Source organism: Anguilla rostrata, chromosome 16 (genome assembly GCF_018555375.3).
Source record: "Anguilla rostrata isolate EN2019 chromosome 16, ASM1855537v3, whole genome shotgun sequence".
Classification (NCBI taxonomy): Eukaryota; Metazoa; Chordata; class Actinopteri; order Anguilliformes; family Anguillidae; genus Anguilla; species Anguilla rostrata.
In genome coordinates, this window is record NC_057948.1 from 7,846,788 (window position 1) to 7,866,326 (window position 19,539).

General features: G+C 44.1%; 1 protein-coding gene across 2 annotated transcripts; it reads left to right on the forward strand.

Annotated features, from left to right (window-relative positions):
- The first annotated feature begins 1,497 nt into the window (after nucleotides 1–1,497).
- syt13 (synaptotagmin XIII) lies at nucleotides 1,498–18,486 on the forward strand. Of its 2 annotated transcripts, XM_064313041.1 has the most exons (7): nucleotides 1,498–1,639; nucleotides 2,598–3,042; nucleotides 6,850–7,078; nucleotides 9,142–9,279; nucleotides 10,299–10,621; nucleotides 15,549–15,672; nucleotides 16,669–18,486. In XM_064313041.1, the coding sequence occupies exons 2-7, from the start codon at nucleotides 2,875–2,877 to the stop codon at nucleotides 16,977–16,979; spliced, it is 1,293 nt and encodes a 430-aa protein (XP_064169111.1). In that variant the 5' UTR covers nucleotides 1,498–1,639; nucleotides 2,598–2,874; the 3' UTR covers nucleotides 16,980–18,486. The 2 variants fall into 2 exon arrangements, with proteins under 2 accessions (XP_064169111.1, XP_064169112.1); XM_064313042.1 differs by lacking the exon at nucleotides 1,498–1,639 and having other exon boundaries at nucleotides 2,529–3,042.
- The last annotated feature ends 1,053 nt before the right edge of the window (nucleotides 18,487–19,539 follow it).

A 19,539-nucleotide genomic window follows, 5' to 3' on the forward strand; every position in this document is an offset into this window, starting at 1 on the left:
TGTGGTATGGCCCTGGCTGCCAAACTCTGAGAAGCACACAGGGAAATCTTCTCCCTACAATGATTGGCAGGTGATTATGCTAAAGAGGCTCTGTATTTCTGAAGTGCTTTGGCGAGCAGGGAGAGCGGCTCGGTCGTGCGTCGCATGGAGATGAGATAAAGCGCGTCGGTCGTGATGTTGATGGGGGCCTTTGGGCTCCCGGCCCTCCTCTTTACTGTCAGATCTGTCTGCTAAATGACAGGGGCCACGCACCAGAGCAGCGGGGCCCTCGAGCGTGCCACAGGGGCCGAGGGTGTCAAACTAATATGGCAGCAAAAGTGTAAAGAATAAAGCAGGACCGGCTGTGCAGGTAAATGACAATGAACCAGGATAGGCTGTGCAGGTGTGTAAATTAAACCAGGAGAGGCTGTGCAGGTATGTATAATAAACCAGGAGAGGCTGTGCAGGTGTGTATAATAAACCAGGAGAGGCTGTGCAGGTGTGTATAATAAACCAGGAGAGGCTGTGCAGGTGTGTATAATAAACCAGGAGAGGCTGTGCAGGTGTGTATAACATAAACCAGGAGAGGCTGTGCAGGTGTGTAAATAAACCAGGAGAGGCTGTGCAGGTGTGCATAATAAACCAGGAGAGGCTGTGCAGGTGTGTAAATAAACCAGGAGAGGCTGTGCAGGTGTATAATAAACCAGGAGAGGCTGTGCAGGTGTGTATAATAAACCAGGAGAGGCTGTGCAGGTGTGTATAATAAACCAGGAGAGGCTGTGCAGGTGTGTATAATAAACCAGGAGAGGCTGTGCAGGTGTATAAATAAACCAGAGAGGCTGTGCAGGTGTGTAAAATAAACCAGGAGAGGCTGTGCAGGTGTATAAAATAAACCAGGAGAGGCTGTGCAGGTGTATAAAATAAACCAGGAGAGGCTGTGCAGGTGTGTAAAATAAACCAGGAGAGGCTGTGCAGGTGTATAAAATAAACCAGGAGAGGCTGTGCAGGTGTGTATAATAAACCAGGAGAGGCTGTGCAGGTGTATAAAATAAACCAGGAGAGGCTGTGCAGGTGTGTAAAATAAACCAGGAGAGGCTGTGCAGGTGTATAAAATAAAGCCGGGGAGAGGCTGTGCAGGTGTATAAAATAAACCAGGAGAGGCTGTGCAGGTGTGTAAAATAAACCAGGAGAGGCTGTGCAGGTGTATAAAATAAACCAGGAGAGGCTGTGCAGGTGTGTAAAATAAACCAGGAGAGGCTGTGCAGGTGTGTATAATAAACCAGGAGAGGCTGTGCAGGTGTGTATAATAAACCAGGAGAGGCTGTGCAGGTGTGTATAATAAACCAGGAGAGGCTGTGCAGGTGTGTATAATAAACCAGGAGAGGCTGTGCAGGTGTGTATAATAAACCAGGAGAGGCTGCGCAGGTGTGTATAATAAACCAGGAGAGGCTGTGCAGGTGTATAAAATAAAGTTGTTTGAAATAGGATGTGCAGGTGATGTGGTCCTGTGGCAGATGAGGAGTTAACCGTGCTGCTGTGGTTTGTCCTCCTACTGCGCAGCCTAGAGGAGCTTATTCTGTTTATACCACATTTACCTGCAACAGAAATGATTTGACATTCAAGTGCAATTATGCTAAGTTTCTGTTGATCTGTGTTGTTGGTAAACTGTTTGTTAACATTTCGTAATAGAATGCTAAACAGGCTTGCATATTCATGGCTCCTTTCGCTGGGTCTGCTTCATAGCTGTACCTGTGCACTTGGGGTTATTAGATTTGGTTCCATGTTATTTTAAAGCATTTTTGCAATACACTTATTTAAATTATGTAAATGTGACACCCGTTCATCATATGTTTTATTCTAATCCTATTCTATTCCATTGTACTCCGTATAAAATTGGCTCCAATAGGACGTACTTAATTAACATGGAAAGCTCTGTGAAACTGCCTAGAATAAATATCAAGGAGATTATCTGGTTAATGTGTGAAATGTTAATCATATAATTAGTGAGTCAGCGATAAGAAATAAAAAATGAATCCAAGGATTAATTTCATATTCATGGATATATTCATGTTCAAGCAGCCTTTTGTAATGGGAGTGATCTTTCATTTTTTTTTAAAGGTGAAGAATGCAAACAGAACTGCTATTTTTAGTGATCACACCATAAAAATATTTGTTTTGTGTAGATGCAGATACATAGACGTTATCACTATGTGTATCTGCATTCAAAATCTGTGGAGGTGCACAGAAGAGTTAACTGAGGAGACCAGTCCTGGCTTCCAGCTCTTGACGTCAGAAAGAACGTACGCAACACCTTCCCCAGAGAGAGGGAAGGGGGGAGGAGCGATGGGGAGGAATTGAAAGAGAGAGGGAAAAAAGATGAGGGGGGCTGGCTGGGAAGGAGGAAGGGGGGGGGGAGGGGTTAACCCGCCTCCTGTCTGAGAACCAGCAGCCGGTTCCTCACACCCCCGCCCCCCTCCCTCTCCCTCTCCCAGGAGATGATCCAATATGCTGCCCCTCCAGCCTGAGCACGCCTGCCACACAGTCTCTAGCCTCCCCCCCCTCCCCTCTCTCTCCCCCCTCCCCTCTCTTCCTCTCTCTCTCTCTCTCTCTCTCTCCAGATGAGTGGAGACGGGCGCTTGTGAGTGAGCGAGCGAGCGAGTGAGCGGGAGAGCCCGGAACACGATGCCCAGTTTCGGCTGCTCCGTGCCAGGAACGCTTCCTCTCTGAGATTTCCCCGCGGGACGCCCCTTTGCCCGGCTCTCTGTGTTTTCGGGATGCGCCCCGAAGATTAAACTCGGCCGCAGCTTCTTCTACTTCTTCTTCTTTGTTTTGTTTTTTTTTTTTGGCTTGTTTCGGCTGTTTGTTCGTCCTCGCGCCAGCGCCCGTTTCCCCGGCATGGTGGTCTCCGCGGCCGCGGTCCTGGGCGCCGCGCTGGGCACCGCCTCGGGCGTCCTCACCCTCTGCGGGCTCTCCCTCCTCTGCAGGTCGTGCAGGGAGAAGCGGTCGGAGAAGGACCCGGAGCCGGACGCCGAGAAGCAGAGCGTCCTGCATTCCTCTCAGCAGGTAACGTGAACGTGTCATTCATAAATAATAATGGTTATTCATAAATATGAATGTTTGTATTTCATGCAATAGACATATAGCTTGAACATATATGAATGTATGTATATATGTGTGTGTATGTATGTATGTATGAATGTATGTATGTGCGTAATACCTTTATTACTATAGTTTGTAACCCAAAGTGCTTGACATACGCTGCTTTACATAAGCGCACTTTTGAATACATAGTTGGAAAAGAACTGTTATATAACCTAGAAATATGATTTGTTATCACAATCGTTTTCATACTGTGGGTTTTCGACCCAATGTCCTTCACAGATGTACATTAGCAGAACAGAGAAGCATTAGGATTGCAAAACTGTCGGCTTGAGGATTTGGATTTCCAGAGTTATAATGCTGTCGGGTCCTTGTGGGAGGCAACGTGCCTGAATTGTCTAAGTCATCCTGGATAATAATAATAATTATTATTATTATTATAATAATAATAATAACATCACCATTATCCATCTATCCAGCAGTAGCAGCATCATTATCATCAAAATAATAATTGTAATAAATAACAAGACATTATGACTGGAACTTTGCTGTAGTTTAGCAGAGATTGGTAGTTATGCAGGTGTGGTAAGGGGTTGTTAAATGGTATTGCAGAATTTCAGTGTACTATTGCACTGGTTGACTGCTATTTTAGGTTCAGCGCGCCGAACGAATCCGTTCTGTATCAGACAAACTGCCTCCCACTCAAAACTGAGGGTGCTCGTGTTGCAGTTAAAAAATGATTTCGAAATCTTGGTGTGGAAGAAAAATATCACCTTTCCTTTACACCAGCAATGCAGTGAATGACATAACATAGCCTGTGTGAGATCCGTTTATTTTTCTGTGTTTATTGCCAGCCCCATGTCAATAACCGACACAAAAAGACAGACTTCTTCAGGTTTGTTGTGCTGCATGATCAGATACTGGCCATTGTGAAGCTAATGGACTGAGTTATAATAGCATCCTGCAATTTATCTGGCCCAGAGGGAGTCATTTGCTGTAATCAGTGGTGCTCTCTCTCTCTCGCTCTTGCTCTCTTCTCCCTATCTCGTCTCTCTGTCTCTTGTCTCCCCGTCTCTCTCTCTCTCTCTCTCTCTCTCTCTCTCTAGCAGTGTGTGAAGAACACACCATGTGCTATAATTAGACATCCTGGGTTGAATGAGACCAGGGTTGCCTCCGATTGTTTTATCATGCAGAGAGGCTGCCTCTGTCGAGGATAGCTGTTCCCCAGCGATGAGGACGTGCGGGCCGCGTAACTCATTGGTACTTTGCTCTTTCCAGGCTGCGGTCCAGCCTTGGCGGCGTGTCAACTTTCTCACCGCGGGTTGCCGTAAACCTTTGTGTTGGAGGTTTGCTTTGTGTTCGGACGCTGTCATTGTACCCTTGAGCAAGGGTACTTAACCTGCATTGCTTCAGTATATATCCAGCTGCATAAATAGGTGCGACGTAAATGCTATGTTGTGCAAGTCGCTCTGGATAAGAGCGTCTGCTAAATGCCTGTAATGTAATGTGTTTCATTTCTTTTTTCCGCTAAAAAATACTGACATGTTGTGAGCGCTTGTCTGTCAAGGGGACCGTGGCGTTGGGCTTTGGGTTAGCTGGATTCCTCTGTCCACTTGTTTTTGACAGCCCTGGTGAAAATTCTGGCTTGATTTCAGTCTGGTTTTCAGCTGGTCCAGCTAGATTGAATCTGGTTTGGAAATGGTCAAGCTGGCAACAAGATGATTGAGATAGCAACCACGCTGGCAAGATCCTGTCTATCTTGGTTAGGAACAACAGACCATCACCAATTTCAGATTGTATCCAGCTGACGCAGATGCTGGTTTCAGCTAAATTCCATCTTAGTCTGGTAGCTGAAATTTCCACCATCGAGTTTAGCTGAACTGTGGTAAATCTGTGCCATTGGCCCTGTTGGTTTAGGAGTCTTATAGTGCTGCAAGATAGAACTGGAAACCATGGTTCTCACCCCTGCTGTCAGACTAGTGGGACTCCAGGGACAATCTTCAGAAGATATGGGTGTGGCTGTTGGCATGGCAACTGAACTGCAAAAACACTTGTTTAGTAGCCCACCAGCCAGCTGTCATAAAGATGAACCGACAATACTCAAATTGATTTAATCCAGCCCATGCTACTGAAGAAGCTACTGGGTCCTGAAGGGTTATAGTAGGCTATGTAGCACAGGGAGACTGGTACCTGATGTATTGCACCACAGGGCCACCTGCTGGTCAGTCAGGCAATTGCAGTGTGCATGGACCAACTGTGTTGCCCGTGTAGACCTCTAGCGAAGCAGTTGTAGCGGGTCAGCTGACCTCATATCCAGCTAGTCAGTAAACTCCAATTTTTCTAAACGCCATTGGTCCAGAAGGCTCTGGTCCTGCAGAATGATGTTAGCAAGGGTACCATGGTGTCTGTGTTTCTCTTCCTACAGCACAAGGGAGTAGTGAGTGTGTGATGCCTCTGCATGGTATATTGCTGTTTGATAAGGTTTCAATTGTCTCTTATTCAGTGCCTGGCGACCAGAGAGATGGGTTCCTGACCTGGTCCAAGGTTCCATCTGCCACAGGAGTTTTCTTGCCCCTGTTGCTAGCTGCTCCTGGGTTAGGCTGCTGTCTGTAGCGATTGACAATGTTGTAAATACCTATATTAAATTGATTTGATTTGATTCATTGACCAGTCCTTATAATATATTATCTATTCTTGGAGGTCTTGCCTGATAATATAAATGCAGTAGCACACATTTTTTTTTAGCGCTGGGAATCTTCAAAGGTTTGTGAGGGATGGAAACACCGATCAGAAAGTGAGAATGTCAGCCCTCTCTCCGCACGTAGATGGAATCACACATCGGCACACAAGAGGATGATGAGGTGAAGATTCAATTTCAAATCCACCCATGCTGCTCAATTTAATAGTCCCTTTGAATTGCTCAGCGTGGGCTGGTATATATCATGGGGAATTGATCTTTATTCATACATTATAAAGGAATTTATCAATCCATAAATCTTTATTTTGCATAGCACTGTTTACCAAATAGGTTAAATAGAGCTTCAGGTGGCCATTTAAAATATATCCTTCCTTGCCTAAAGTAATATACATATATCTATATAAAAGTATAAAGATATTTCAAACTGGGGTTTAAAACTCCCCTTAAATGTCTAACAACACTGTATTTAATGCAACATTTTGATGGGTCTTAATAGATAAAAATAAATTGACATCTTGAAATTCTTGCAAAAGAGCAATAATAGTAATATAACAAAACCTACATGCAATACAGCTACATTTCTTCCCTGAGATATTTTTAAAGCAAAATGACAACATCCACTGTCTTCACATTGACGTTCGTGGCAAAAGAAATATTGTCATCTTTGACTTCAGGCAGCTGAGATCATTTTCATGAATGACCTGCTCATGTTGACCGTGCCGTGAGGCGAGCTCATGCTCCAGTCGCCGTGGCGATGATCTCTGCGTGGCTCGACCGCGGAAGAGGGGAACGGTCGAACGCCCCGGTGCGGCCGAGGACGTGTGAACGCAGCTCTTTTACTCAGGGCTTGTGTTCAGCTTTTCACAAGCTAAAATTGCCAACCCCTTCCAGAGACGCTGTGATTCGATAATCTCCTGTCGTGAGCGTTTCTGTTCGGTGTCTGCACTGAGACGTCTCGCCATCTCCATTTAAACCGCAGTGAAGCCAGTGAAGCTAGACACTGTGAGGTGTCAATCTTTCCCTTTTTCTCTTTCGCGCACCAAAAAAAAAAAATTTGCTCTTGCTCTCTCCAGTTCAGTATCGAAAAATCGACTGAGTCCATTCAGCCGCGGACTCTGCTGGAGTTCCCCAAAATCTACGCCCCGACGCCGTCGGTCACCTCTCCTGAAGTGGTTAACCCGCCCGAGAACGTTCCGGACGCGACCGGCGAGCCCACCGCCAAGGGAGACCCCGCCGCCAAGCCTGAGCGCGGTAACCTAGCGACAGAGGGACCCAAGGAGGTCTTCGCCGTCCAGAGTCAAGGTATGTCACGTCAGGGAGAACAGCCGCATGGCTGTCAAACCGTTCTGACAGAAGGACGCACACTCTGTCACGAAAGCCTTTCATCGATTACATCTATCCATCCCAGTCTTCTCACGTCTAGGTACAGCCGGAGTTCAGAGATCCTTCTTTAGAGTTAGACCGGGTTGAACTCCCAGTGTTGAACCTTTGAGCTTGAGGTTTTGAGTTAGATGGCATCTCCGTTGCCTAGTTTCAATAGACTGTAATGTAAATTACGCATGTGCGCCACCCCGTTTATCATCGCATCGCATTGCTCGCCTCACTCCGCTGAGCACCCAGCCACTGGCCTCTGCCGGCAGCCCGTCTTCCTTTCAAGCCCGTGGTGACGTCCCAAGCTCCTTGTCACAGTCATACGGCACACCATATGGACCAATCAGATCTCCACCCAAGCCTCCTGGGTCCTCTCTTTTGGACGACCGGGTGGCTGTCCTCGTGGCCCCATCCGTTCGTTCTCCCCGTCCCGCGGTGGTGGAACAACCGTCCCCGCCGAGTCCGGATTGGAAGAGTTACATTCTGCAAGTGACTGAATGGTCTTTACTCCCTTTGTCTTGCAGGCCATGTGCATCTCGTGGTGCGGACCTCCACGATGCCGCCATTTTTATTATAGCTTACTATCTTTACGTCTATTGGTGGTTTTCCAGCCGTGTAAAAATGCATTAACTGTAACTGCTGAACTTCAAAAGCGAGGACTCCTGTCAAGGATTTCGCTCCATTAATCTGGGCTTTCAGCGGCTCGATTTAACAAATTGAATGGGCTGTCAGGAAGTGGGCAGTAGATTTAACCAGCAGTCTGTTGGTTCCCGTCTCAAACAAAGCGCTCCTGTATCCCTGAGAAATATATTTATGAATTCAGTGGCGCCTCAGAGATATGAACCGGCAGTCAGCTGACGCCAGTACTTCTGAAGTAGCCCGCAAACACGCCTTATCAAGCTTATCATCACAGATGCATAAATAGGAGGAAAGGAAAGAGGGAAGATGGAAGGGAAATGAGCTCTCTGATGGTTGACGTGTGTACCATTAATATGATCCTCTGTCTTAAATTCATTCGATTAAAAGAGCGATTGACCCTGCAGGCTGAACAACTTCAGAATTATTTTCCACAATTGTATGAGTTCTCGGTTAACTACCGGTAATTGAATATGTTATCTTGCTGACTGATTAATGTAGACTCATTCCTTCCTGGAGATATGGGAAAATATGGATAATGAGAAGACTGAGAAAGATCTGTGTCAAGAATGCATTTTCAATACCAAATATTGGAAAGATTGTCTTCTGACCTTCAAATGACCTATACGATACTTCTGTTTCATCTCATGTTGTGACCTGAGAAACAAACCACTTCTGACGCATTTTATGTGTTTGTTGTGTAGGTGTATGCACGGCTTATTTCAGAGTTGATTACAGTTTTCCGAGCTTAGGATTAAGAAAATATTTCAGCAAAGCAGGTTCCAAATTTAATGATTTCTTCCTGTTTCTGTGTTGCTTAAATATTTCTAGAAGCATTAGTCAAAAAATCACTAGGGAAATACATATATGTTCAAAACAACGTGTATTCATTATTCGTGAATAATTTGGCTCATAAATTTCAGCAAAATTCAAACACTAAAAACAATTTACCATCACAAATATTGCTAGTATCTTTAAATGTTATTGAATCTGAATATATCTATAGCAGACCTGGGTCAAATACGTATCTGTTTTGGATTCAAATACTTTTCTGTGCTCTTTTGATCTTTTGCCTAGTGTAATTGAGCCTACCAATATGACCAGAAGGTGGGGTTTGCACTTATTGAGAGTATTTCATTGGTTCCAATACGCCAGACAAGATCAATACAGCGTAGAAAAGTTATTAAATCCGAAACAAATATGTATTTGACCCAGGTCTGATCTATAGATATAAGAAAACAGAATAGTAGAGAGAAGAAAAACATGGACCACCACGTCTGTCATGATGCGTGCGTTGTGTATGAATTATGTTTGAACCGAACGGCTCTGCATACTGAAATATTGTCATCCTATCGCAGATTCCACAGAGGAAACCCCCTGTGCCCCGGAACGAAAGAACGGACTCATCAAAAGCCCCTCCCTCCTTCACCCCAAACTGCACTTCTCCCTCAAGTACCACCCTGAGACCAAGGAGCTACACGTCACAGTCATAGAGGGTAAGGCCGCCACAACAGTGGGTGGATGGCTGGTGCAGTGGCAATGACCTCATTCCCAAAATCTTTTAGAAGGTGCATGGTTTTTTTTCAAAATGCTTCTGAATTATTCCGTTACATTACTTACGTGCTTAGTATCCACGGTGACTCACATTTTTACGTCATTCACAGTGCTACATGCCTTCCATCTTTTTTCAGTTCATTTATATAACGGATTTATTTAGTTATTGCGTTTACAAACAGGAACAAACAAACAAAACAAAAAAAAGCACCGGGCTCGGAAATGACTAATCTCATGAATGGAGGTTTTTAGGGAGCTGTTAAGTGTTCAAAGTTACGGAACACAGCCTTGCGCGACCTCACTATTGACTTCTCTGTAATTAGAATCAAATGAGCAATGAGGCTGCTTTAAAACGAATGGCTGTCCAGCCCTTTTGCGATCGATTTCTTGGAAGAACCCTGGCCTGCCAATAAAGACGTCTCAAGTCCTTCTTGGACTCATTCGTTTATAACCACGTTCAGGAATCGCTTAACGACACGAGAGCGCTTGGCCCTTTCGCCCGTCTCAGCTTCGTTAGGGGGAAAATCGCGCGCTGCGCCCGGCCTCGTTCTAGAACGCCCCGAGGGACGCCGCTTCTGTTCCAAGAGCTGCTGTGGCATCGACATGGCTGTCAGAAAAAATGAAAAAAGCATCTGAGCAGAGTCCAGACCCGACCCCGAAAGCACAAATCATGTCTTTTCAGCCTTGCCTTGCCTTCTTCTTACTGCTGTTTGTCCTTTGATTTTGTTGAATTATGTCTTTTGTTTACCTTGTCTTTTTTTCCAGTTTTTGTGTCTTTTATTTGTTTGACTGATTTTATTTCCCAGTGAATTTGTTTTTGTGTCTGTTATTTATTTGATTCGCGTCGTTTCATTGAGAAGCACATTGCAGGGCGGGGCCTGTGTATGAAATTAACTGTATAAGTGTTGATTGATTGATGAGTTGACCGACCGAAGCGTCTTCTCTGTCTGTTCTCGCGCAGCGGATCGCGTGAGCAACGGCGCGGGGGGCGAGGGATACGTGGAGGGGCGGCTCAGCACCGCCGCGGGGCAGAAGGAGGCGCGCACCTCCTCCAGGCACCTGGCGGCCCACGTGAGGTGGGAGGAGGAGCTGGTGCTGGGGCTGCCGGGGGGTCAGGAGAAGGAGGAGGAGGAGCAGGAGGTGGAGGGCGAGGTTGCCCTCTCCCTGCACAGCTGCGACCGGTTCTCTCGCCAGGCCAACCTGGGCACCGTCCGCTTCAAGCTGGCCGACGTGGGCATGATGTCTGACGCTGACTGCTGGGTGGACCTGCAGCCCCCCAAGAAGGTAACGCTTCGCTCCGCTGATGGCCCAGGAGCTCAAAACCAAAGAAACGTAAATCTGGGAGACTCATCCCGTTAAGGCACTGCTCTCATGTGAGGATGGGCCCCACAGTCTGGTATCTGTTAAGGCACTGTTCTAGTGCATGGATGGGCCCCACAGTCTGGTATCTGTTAAGGCACTGTTCTAGTGCATGGATGGGCCCCACAGTCTGGTATCTGTTAAGGCTCTGTTCTGATGTGTGGATGGGCCCCACAGTCTGGTATGTGTTAAGGCACTGTTCTAGTGCATGGATGAGCCCCACAGTCTGGTATCTGTTAAGGCACTGTTCTAGTGCATGGATGGGCCCCACAGTCTGGTATCTGTTAAGGCACTGTTCTAGTGCATGGATGGGCCCCACAGTCTGGTATCTGTTAAGGCACTGTTCTAGTGCATGGATGGGCCCCACAGTCTGGTATCTGTTAAGGCTCTGTTCTGATGTGTGGATGGGCCCCACAGTCTGGTATCTGTCCACTGTTTTTCCTAGGAAATTACAGATGACAGAACCACCTGCTAACTAGCTACTGCTCATGGGTTAATGTCCACTGTTTAACAGTAGTTACTCAGGCTAGCCGTCGTGTCGTATTTGCATTGCAGGATTGACGGACAGGTCAGGAGGGAGTACACCAGATGCTCAGCCGTGTTACTGAGGCAGACACATTGGGGGTGGGGGTAAGGGGGGGGGGAGTATGGCAGACTCGGACGTCCAAAACCACGACCCTTTTTTCCTGACGCCCACTGGACGCTCGACACGGGGAGCTCATTTGCGTACCCGCGCGATTCCCATCTCCTCACGCCACCTCTCGCCGTTTCCTACGCGCATCACAAACCCAATTAGAGCCTGAGGCTGCAGAATCTGATAAAGGCAAAAAGGATGAGAAATGGGAGGAGAAGGAGAGGTGGCTGGGGGGAGGCTGTTGGCTGAGAACCACCCCCCACCCCCCACCTCACTTCTCCCCCCTCCCGCCAAATGCAGCTCGCCAGCCCAAGGACGCCGCAGTGAGCGGCTCCGTCGTACGTCAGAGCCCGCCCTCCGGCGGAGGAAGCTGGTCAGGGAGGCAGGAGAGCGCCTCCGAGCATGTGGAGAACACCAAACACCAGAAACACGCAGTGCCAAATCTTAAATTAATAAAGGAGGAGGAAAAGAGAGAGGCAAGATAGAAGAAGGAGTGAAGAGAGGGGAGGGGAAGAGAGGAGTGGGAGGGGTGAGGAGGGGAGGGGAAGGAGGCGGGGAGGCGTGAGGGAGGAAGGGGGAAAGAGGCAGGTGCAGGAGGGGGAGGGGAGAGGGGAGGAGGAGGAGGGAGGAGGTGAGGGGGGAGGGGGGCAGAGGGGAGGTGATGGGAGGGGGGTGAGGGGAGGGGAGGTGAGAGGAGGGAGTGTTAAAGCCTGGAGGAGAGCCTGAGACGCATGGAGAGATATTGAGGGGAAGGGGTGGTGATGTCAGAGAGTGACGCAGGCGGTGCGCGTTGGGCTGCGGGGGTGAGGGGATGCATTATTTATCAGCCCGGTCCGGCACGGCGGCGAGCGGGCTGGCGGGCGGGTTGATGAGAGAAGGCCTCTGCTGCTTTGGGGGCCACGTGCAAAATGTTCCATCAGCTCTGAGCGGGCGGAAGGAAGGAAGGAAGGAAGCGTAACGACAGCCAGGTATCGATCTGCAGAACGCTGTGGCTACAGGGCACGCGTTATTTCAGGCTGCGTCAATATTGATACAATTACCACGGTGATGATGACTTCACAATCCCAAAGCCAAGGCTGCTGAGCCCTTTTCCCGGAGATCTGCTGTCCTGCAGGTTTTCACTCCAACCGTAATTTGGCACACCTGATTCTACTAATTAGCAGCTCAACAAGATCTCTGGCTGTTGAATGAGGTGTGGCTTTTTTAGGGTTGGAGTGAAAACCTACAGGACACTAAATCTCCAGGAACAGGGTTGTGCAGCCCTGCTCTAGCTGTTGAATGAGATGTGCTTTGCTAGAGTTTGGAATGAAAACCTGTGGGACCATAGATCTCCAGGAACAAGGTTGGGCAGCCCTGCTCAATCATAAGTGCTGTAATCATATTGCAATCATTACACTGCGTGTGGTTTGCCTTCTGCTGGGAAGGCCCTCCCCTTGGATTTCTGTGCTGGGGAAAGAAGGACGCGGTGGTGGGTGGAGAGGAAGAACATGACTTACCAATAAATCCATCTGTTAGCCTTTATTTAGACCCAATCTATATCACCATAGAGTGTGTGTGACTGCATCCCACACAGGCATCATCTACAGTACAGTGTGACTATCATTAGTCACTATGAACAGCTCCGTGCTAATGTTGAATCACATATTCGATTTTGACTGAACTAAAACAATGACTAAAATAATTACAGCTTTGTCATATTTATTTCTCTCTCAGACGGTTATTATTAGTCGATTAGACAGTTCTAAGAGCTATTAGTGAGCAAAAATGGATTTGTCGCTGACTATATCCCACACAAGCGTCATGTAACAGTACAGTGTTATTATCATGCGTAGAGTCGTTCTCAAAACAGCTGTGTTAATGTCGAGATCCATTTTTGATTTAGTCTGAACGAAAACATTGATTTAAATAATTACGGTTGTGCCAGACGCATTGCTTTTCTGTTAGACACTCCTGAGAGCTATTAATGAAGGACAATGAATCCTATATCATTCTGACCATGTCCTGCCAGCTATTTGTAAAAGGCAATGTGACCTCTCTCGTCAGGCTGATAACCTTACCGTATTGTGAACCTGACCAGGCTGACACTGCTGTGAATGCAGTACACCCATCTTACAGGGATATACTTTACCAATAAACCTGAACGATTCTCTGTGGGTTCGGCTCCAAATGGGCACAGCAGGAAGCAAATCATTTTTTTTTATGTTTCCCTTCCCCAGCTTGGAAAACCGAATCGTATAGAAAAGCCCTCATCGCCGCAATTTCCGAATCAAATTTCTTTCTAATCGAATTAGAAAGTATGCGGAATCATAATCGCAGCCAACTGAAAGCTTGGGCTCATTCCAATCGCCTAATGGGTGTGTCCCAATACCCGAAAAATGCACCCTCCTTTCCTTCACTACCACCTCACCTCCTCATGCCCCAGAAACCGGTCTTTGTGTCCTCCCTCCCACCCTGCTGTGTCCCAATATTGGAAGAGACGAGCGTGGCGCACAGGACTGTATTGGCGAAGCGGCTTCGAACCCTTCGCCAAGGACAAAACTGACATCGCTTCTCCCCAGAATGCATTATTGTGTGCTTCTTCGGATATCGACTTTTTAAAACTGCGCAACGACAAAGTTCCTCTTGAGCCTATTCTTTTTTGTTCTTCCTTTTTTTTTTGTGCCTCAAATCCTATATGCAGCTAAATGTTAAATAATACAAAATCCTTCTTGCTGATTTACCAGTGGAATAGAGTATATTTGTATGTGTTTTTGGGGGGGGGGGGGCGGATAGCCCAGACATAGTAGTTTACTAAATTAATGAACTGAGGAATTTCTGTAGTCTTGAAATATGTGAAGTTCTGCAGGGAACGTTTGTGCATTTGTCTCAAAATATTATAACAGGCGTGTCAGTCGAAATGTAAACTGCGAGACATCTGCATGCTATTTTTAAAAAGGGTAGAAAATAGGGAAACGGAGGATTGTTCAAAAGTTCATTGTTCAGTTTATTACATTACATAATGTCTGTTCTGAGGAATGGCCATATGCTGAACATTTATTGTTTACACATCCGTTGATATACAAATCTCTTTTATGGTACAATTTATTACAGACAATACTGCAATCCTTTTTGTAGTTCTTTACATGATAAAATACTTGTAAAACGATAATATTTTGTGCTATTTAGGCAACGTTATATAATGTGCACAGGGTGCCAGCAAAGCAAGCCAGCTTGCCAGCTAGTTATTGCTGGAAGAACGTCAAGGAGGGTTAGAAGATTTATTACTGGTGCAGCACATTGGACAATGTGCATGCTAGCAGATATCCAGACGTGAGAGAGATCCTTCTGGAATTAGGGCTGGGTGTTTGGATGAGAACTTTGCAATGTTGGAGTATGAAATGTTTAAATATGTAATTATACAGGTGCTATTACTTAGTTATAATAAGAACAATTATGAAATAAAAGGTCTAAATGTAAAATAGTGACCTTTTTAAAAGTCAGCAGTAATTAGCTAAAAATGCTATTCTTGAATGGAACGGATATTGTTTTTATTTCTCAAATTGTGAATCTTAATATAGGCAGCTTGGTGGCAGTTAAAAATAATGATTAGGCCAGTCCATAATATTCAGGATTAAATTAAAAATAGAATAGTAGAAACACCAGTAGCCAAACCAATTGTTGGAATACAGAAATGCAGTCTTCATGGTGCAGGTGCTCATGTTGCTGTTACACTTGATTCAAAGAATAAGATTCCAAGCTGGTATGTGTAAAAACATTACTGATTATTATGTTTTATATAAATATAGCATAGAAATGCAACATTTTATGAATGGTGATCTGACAGTTTCTGTGAACTACTTCAGTTATGCATTTCTGTTTAATCTGTTCATACGGAAGCAAGTGTTCTCATTTAAACTTTTGTGCCCACTCCAATAGAATGAATAACAGTCCATGTAGACTCATCATACTGCTAACAGCCTAAAGTATCTCTCATGTGTAAAGCTTGTTTATTATTATTATTATTATTATTATTATTATTATTAACAGCAACAACAATAACAACAACAATGATAATAATAATCCTGCCTCTTGCCCAATGCATGCTGGAATAGGCTTCAGCACCCCCTGCAACCCTGAACAGGATAAGCGGGTATAGATGATGGATGGATGGATGGATGGATAATAATAATAATAATAATAATAATAACGGGTTTGTGTGTGGTTTCTGTGTGTCTGCAGGATGTGTGCATATCCGCAGGTGAGATCCTCCTGTCCATCAGCTACCTGCCAGCGGCCAACCGCCTGGGTGTGGTGGTCATGAAGGCCCGTGGGCTGCAGTCAGACAAGCTGAAGGACACCATTGGTATGCCTTACACATTCTGCCATTCAATTCCCAGACTACTTGGCCTTACACATTATTCACTTAGATTCCCAGACTACTTGGCCTTAAACATTATTCAGTTAGATTCCCAAACTACTTGGCCTTACATTTAGATTCCAAAACTACTTGGCCTTATACATCATTCAGTTAGATTCCCAAACTACTTGAGCACAACCCACACACCGCAGTTGCAGCGAATGTTCAGGATCGATTTCATTTCAACATGGTCACCGCTGACTAATCTGGTGCATTTTAAACCCGTGTCCATTTAACGATTTTACATGAAAGGCATTCTAGCCAGCTAGCACACGTGTTAAACTAAACGTTAAATTAGTGCAATAAATTTAAAAGATGAGCATCAACTGCCGGAACGGTGGTATTCTCAGTCGAAGCTAGCTTGCCGGCTAGAAAATGTTTGTTCTTGTCATTTTGATTTCAAGCAGTGGCTGGTCAAATGTAATCAATCAGCACTCTTTCATTGTGTTGAGCAAAGAAATTGATTGATTGCTTTTCTTGCGACTGCAGGACGTGGTTTGCATTCAAGTATAGTTTGGGAATTGAAATGACACTGTACACTTGCTGTTAGTGTTATCAGATGCTCTTGTCCGTGGCTACTAAAGCTACCAATGTTTGCACGAGTAGACTCCATGTAAATTTCATGTAATTTAAGCATTTAGCAGATGCTCCAGAGTGACTTAAGTTTAGTGCTCAATCGATAGACCAACACTCCAAGTAGCAACCAATGAGAGTGCAGGAGTTAGGCAATAACACACCGGCGATAGGGAATCCTTTGTCACTAGAATTAACGTCTGGAAGGAAAAGTAGAGAAATTTTTTCGGAAGGAAATGTAGGATAGATTGGAGAAGATGTGGAATGGGAACTGGGAATCGATGCGGAATTGATTCACTCGTTATTGGATTTGCTTGATTGATTGATTGACTGATTGACGAGTGAATCATCTATCGGCCTGTTTGGCAGACCTGTCGGTGAAGCTGGCCCTGAAGCACCAGGCCACCAAGCTGAGGAAGAAGCAGACGCGGAGGGTGAAGCACAAGATGAACCCCGTCTGGAACGAGATGCTGATGCTGGAGGTCCCCCGGGAGCTGCTGGCGCGGTCCAGCCTGGAGCTGGAGGTGCTGAACCAGGCCGGAGGCGTGGGCGGACAGGCCTCCACCATGGGCCGCTGCCAGCTGGGCCTGCAGGCCCCCGCGACCGGCCTCCAGCACTGGCAGCAGATGCTGGATAACCCCCGCAAGCAGATCGCCATGTGGCACCCCCTGTACGCCTGAACCTGCGCCCCTCCGCCCAAAAAAAAAAAAAAAAAAAAACCGACGCAGACTTTGACTCTGGCGTTCTGGAGTCAGTCCTGGTCCTGGAGGGCCGTCACCATGACGACTGCATTCTCTTCACCCGTTCATATCTAGATACTCTTCCAAAATGGCCGCTAAAATTTCCCAAGTGGCTGAACATATCGATAGGCCAAAATTAAAGTGGCCCTCCATGACCAGAACTGTAGAAACATCTGCCATAGTAAAACATTTGGGCTGATTGTCACTACTTTGCTCTGTCCTTTAAGTTCAGTCACCCCAGACTTCACTCTGTCTGGAAACAATCATGCTTTGCACACACGTAACATCGGTTAATGTAATAAAAACTGTTAATGTAACAAAAATGGTTAACATAATAAATTTGTCTTTTTTAATATAACAACTGCCAGCTAATGTAATAACTGCTGCTTATTGGAATAGAAATCTCGAACAGTTAACATAATGACTTTTGCTGGTTAGTGTATTAACTTAATGTAATAAATGACATTAACTGGTAGTTATCACTTTAACCAGGGGTTACAATTTTGTTGAAGAGTAAATGTAATGCTGTGGTTGAAGTATGGTTCAAAGTAAGTGAGAAAAAAAATACTTTGGTTGTAGTATTTATTATTGGCCACAAGGAGAACACAACAAAAGGGCCATCAAGGGTCTGTCTGACCCAGACGTGAGCCTGTGAATTTCCGTTTGCAAGCACAACAAAACAGGGGCCGAGTCTCAAAGATAATGAGGCATTCGCACTGGTTCTCCCCTCACTCGACTGCAGTAAGCGTATAGATTGAGCTACAATAGAAAAGAAAATGCCTATGACAGCATTAATGGAATGTGAAGACGTTAATGAGGAAATATGTGTTTCAGTAGAAAATGACCAAAAATACAGACGTTTTGACAAAAACTGAGGGAAAAAATGCAAAAAATAAATAAATAAATAAATAAAATAAAAATTAAAAGAAATTAACATATTGTGTCATTTTTACATTCAGATGGATGGGCAATAATTATATTATTATTTAAAAACCATGTGCGTTAATATGTTTTATAGACTTTTATGGTGCAATATGTTGGTCCAATGGAAAATGAGCAAAATACATAAGACTTATCTCTATGAAGTGAAACAAATACAAAAAATGTAATTGTTATTTTTCAGTTGGATAAATGGGAAATCATTTTTAACAACCAAGGTGAAATAAGTGCATTAACATGTCGTTGAGGACTATAGTCTTATGTACAAAACATGACAAAAATGAAAAAAGTGTAGTTGTTATTTTTCATTCGAATGGGCAGAAAATCATATTTATTTAAGGACTAAGATGAAATAAAGAAAAATGTTTTTTTTTTTTTGGAAGACATTCACCATGTAAAATGTATTTCAGGAAAAAAAATGACCAAAATACATAAGTTGTATATCCAAAAAGTGACAAAAATTCAAAAAAAAAAAAAATGCCATTTGTTCATTTTGATGGACAGAAAATTGCGTTTGGTCAAGGACTGTAATAATGGTTAATGAAATAGACACAGTTAATGTAATAAAGACAGTTCATGTAATAACTGTACCTTAGAATGTAATACCTGCTACTTAATGTAATATTGCCATTTTGTGTAATAAAAACCTTGAGCGGTTAACATACCTTTTACCCATTAAGGTAATTGCTTACTACATTATCTGATAGTTATTACATTAACCGAGTCTTACATATGTAAGATAGATGCTCTATTGAATGAAGTTTTTACATTAAATAAAAATATTAGTAAAAAAAAACATTTTTTAAATGTAAATGTAAAAAAAGTTTTACATTAAAAAAATATAAAGACCGAAACACATTTCACCATAAATATTTTCACAGAAATAATAATGCACTTATTTCAGGCTGGTTGTGTATGTAAAAATAAGTTACAATCATCCAATTACATTTTTAAAAAATCTGTATTCCGATCATTTTGCACTGAAACCCATGTTTCATAATAAATGTCTCCAAGTGAAATGTTTTTCATTTATTTCACCGTGGGTCATGTATAAACATTTTTTAATTTAATTTATTTATTTTTGAGTTTTACGAAATTTAAACACATGTATCAAAAGACGTGCATGTGAAGAAATTGTCAAGGATAACACGAAAAAGTCCTGGACTTATTTCCATCGTGGTCCTTGATGTTCCATCATAATTTCTCATCAATCTGCATGAAAAAAAAAATAATAAAAAATTTGTGTCACTTGGAAAAGTATGTATTCTACTGAAACACATATTTCATAATGGATTTTTTCAAATGAATTTTGTTTCATGTAATTCACTGTGGTTGTTGAATAAAATTATTTTCCATCTAACTAAATAAAAAAAATGACTAAATTAATTTCTTTGTACATTTGTCAGTTTTTGGACATAAGCCTATAGTCTTATGTATTTTACTCATTTCCACTGAAACACAGCATTCATAATGTCTTCAATTAAAAATTTCCTAATGTCCTTAATTATGAATTAGCTGCATCCACCCAAATAAAAAATGATGCAATGCAATTTCTTTCTTC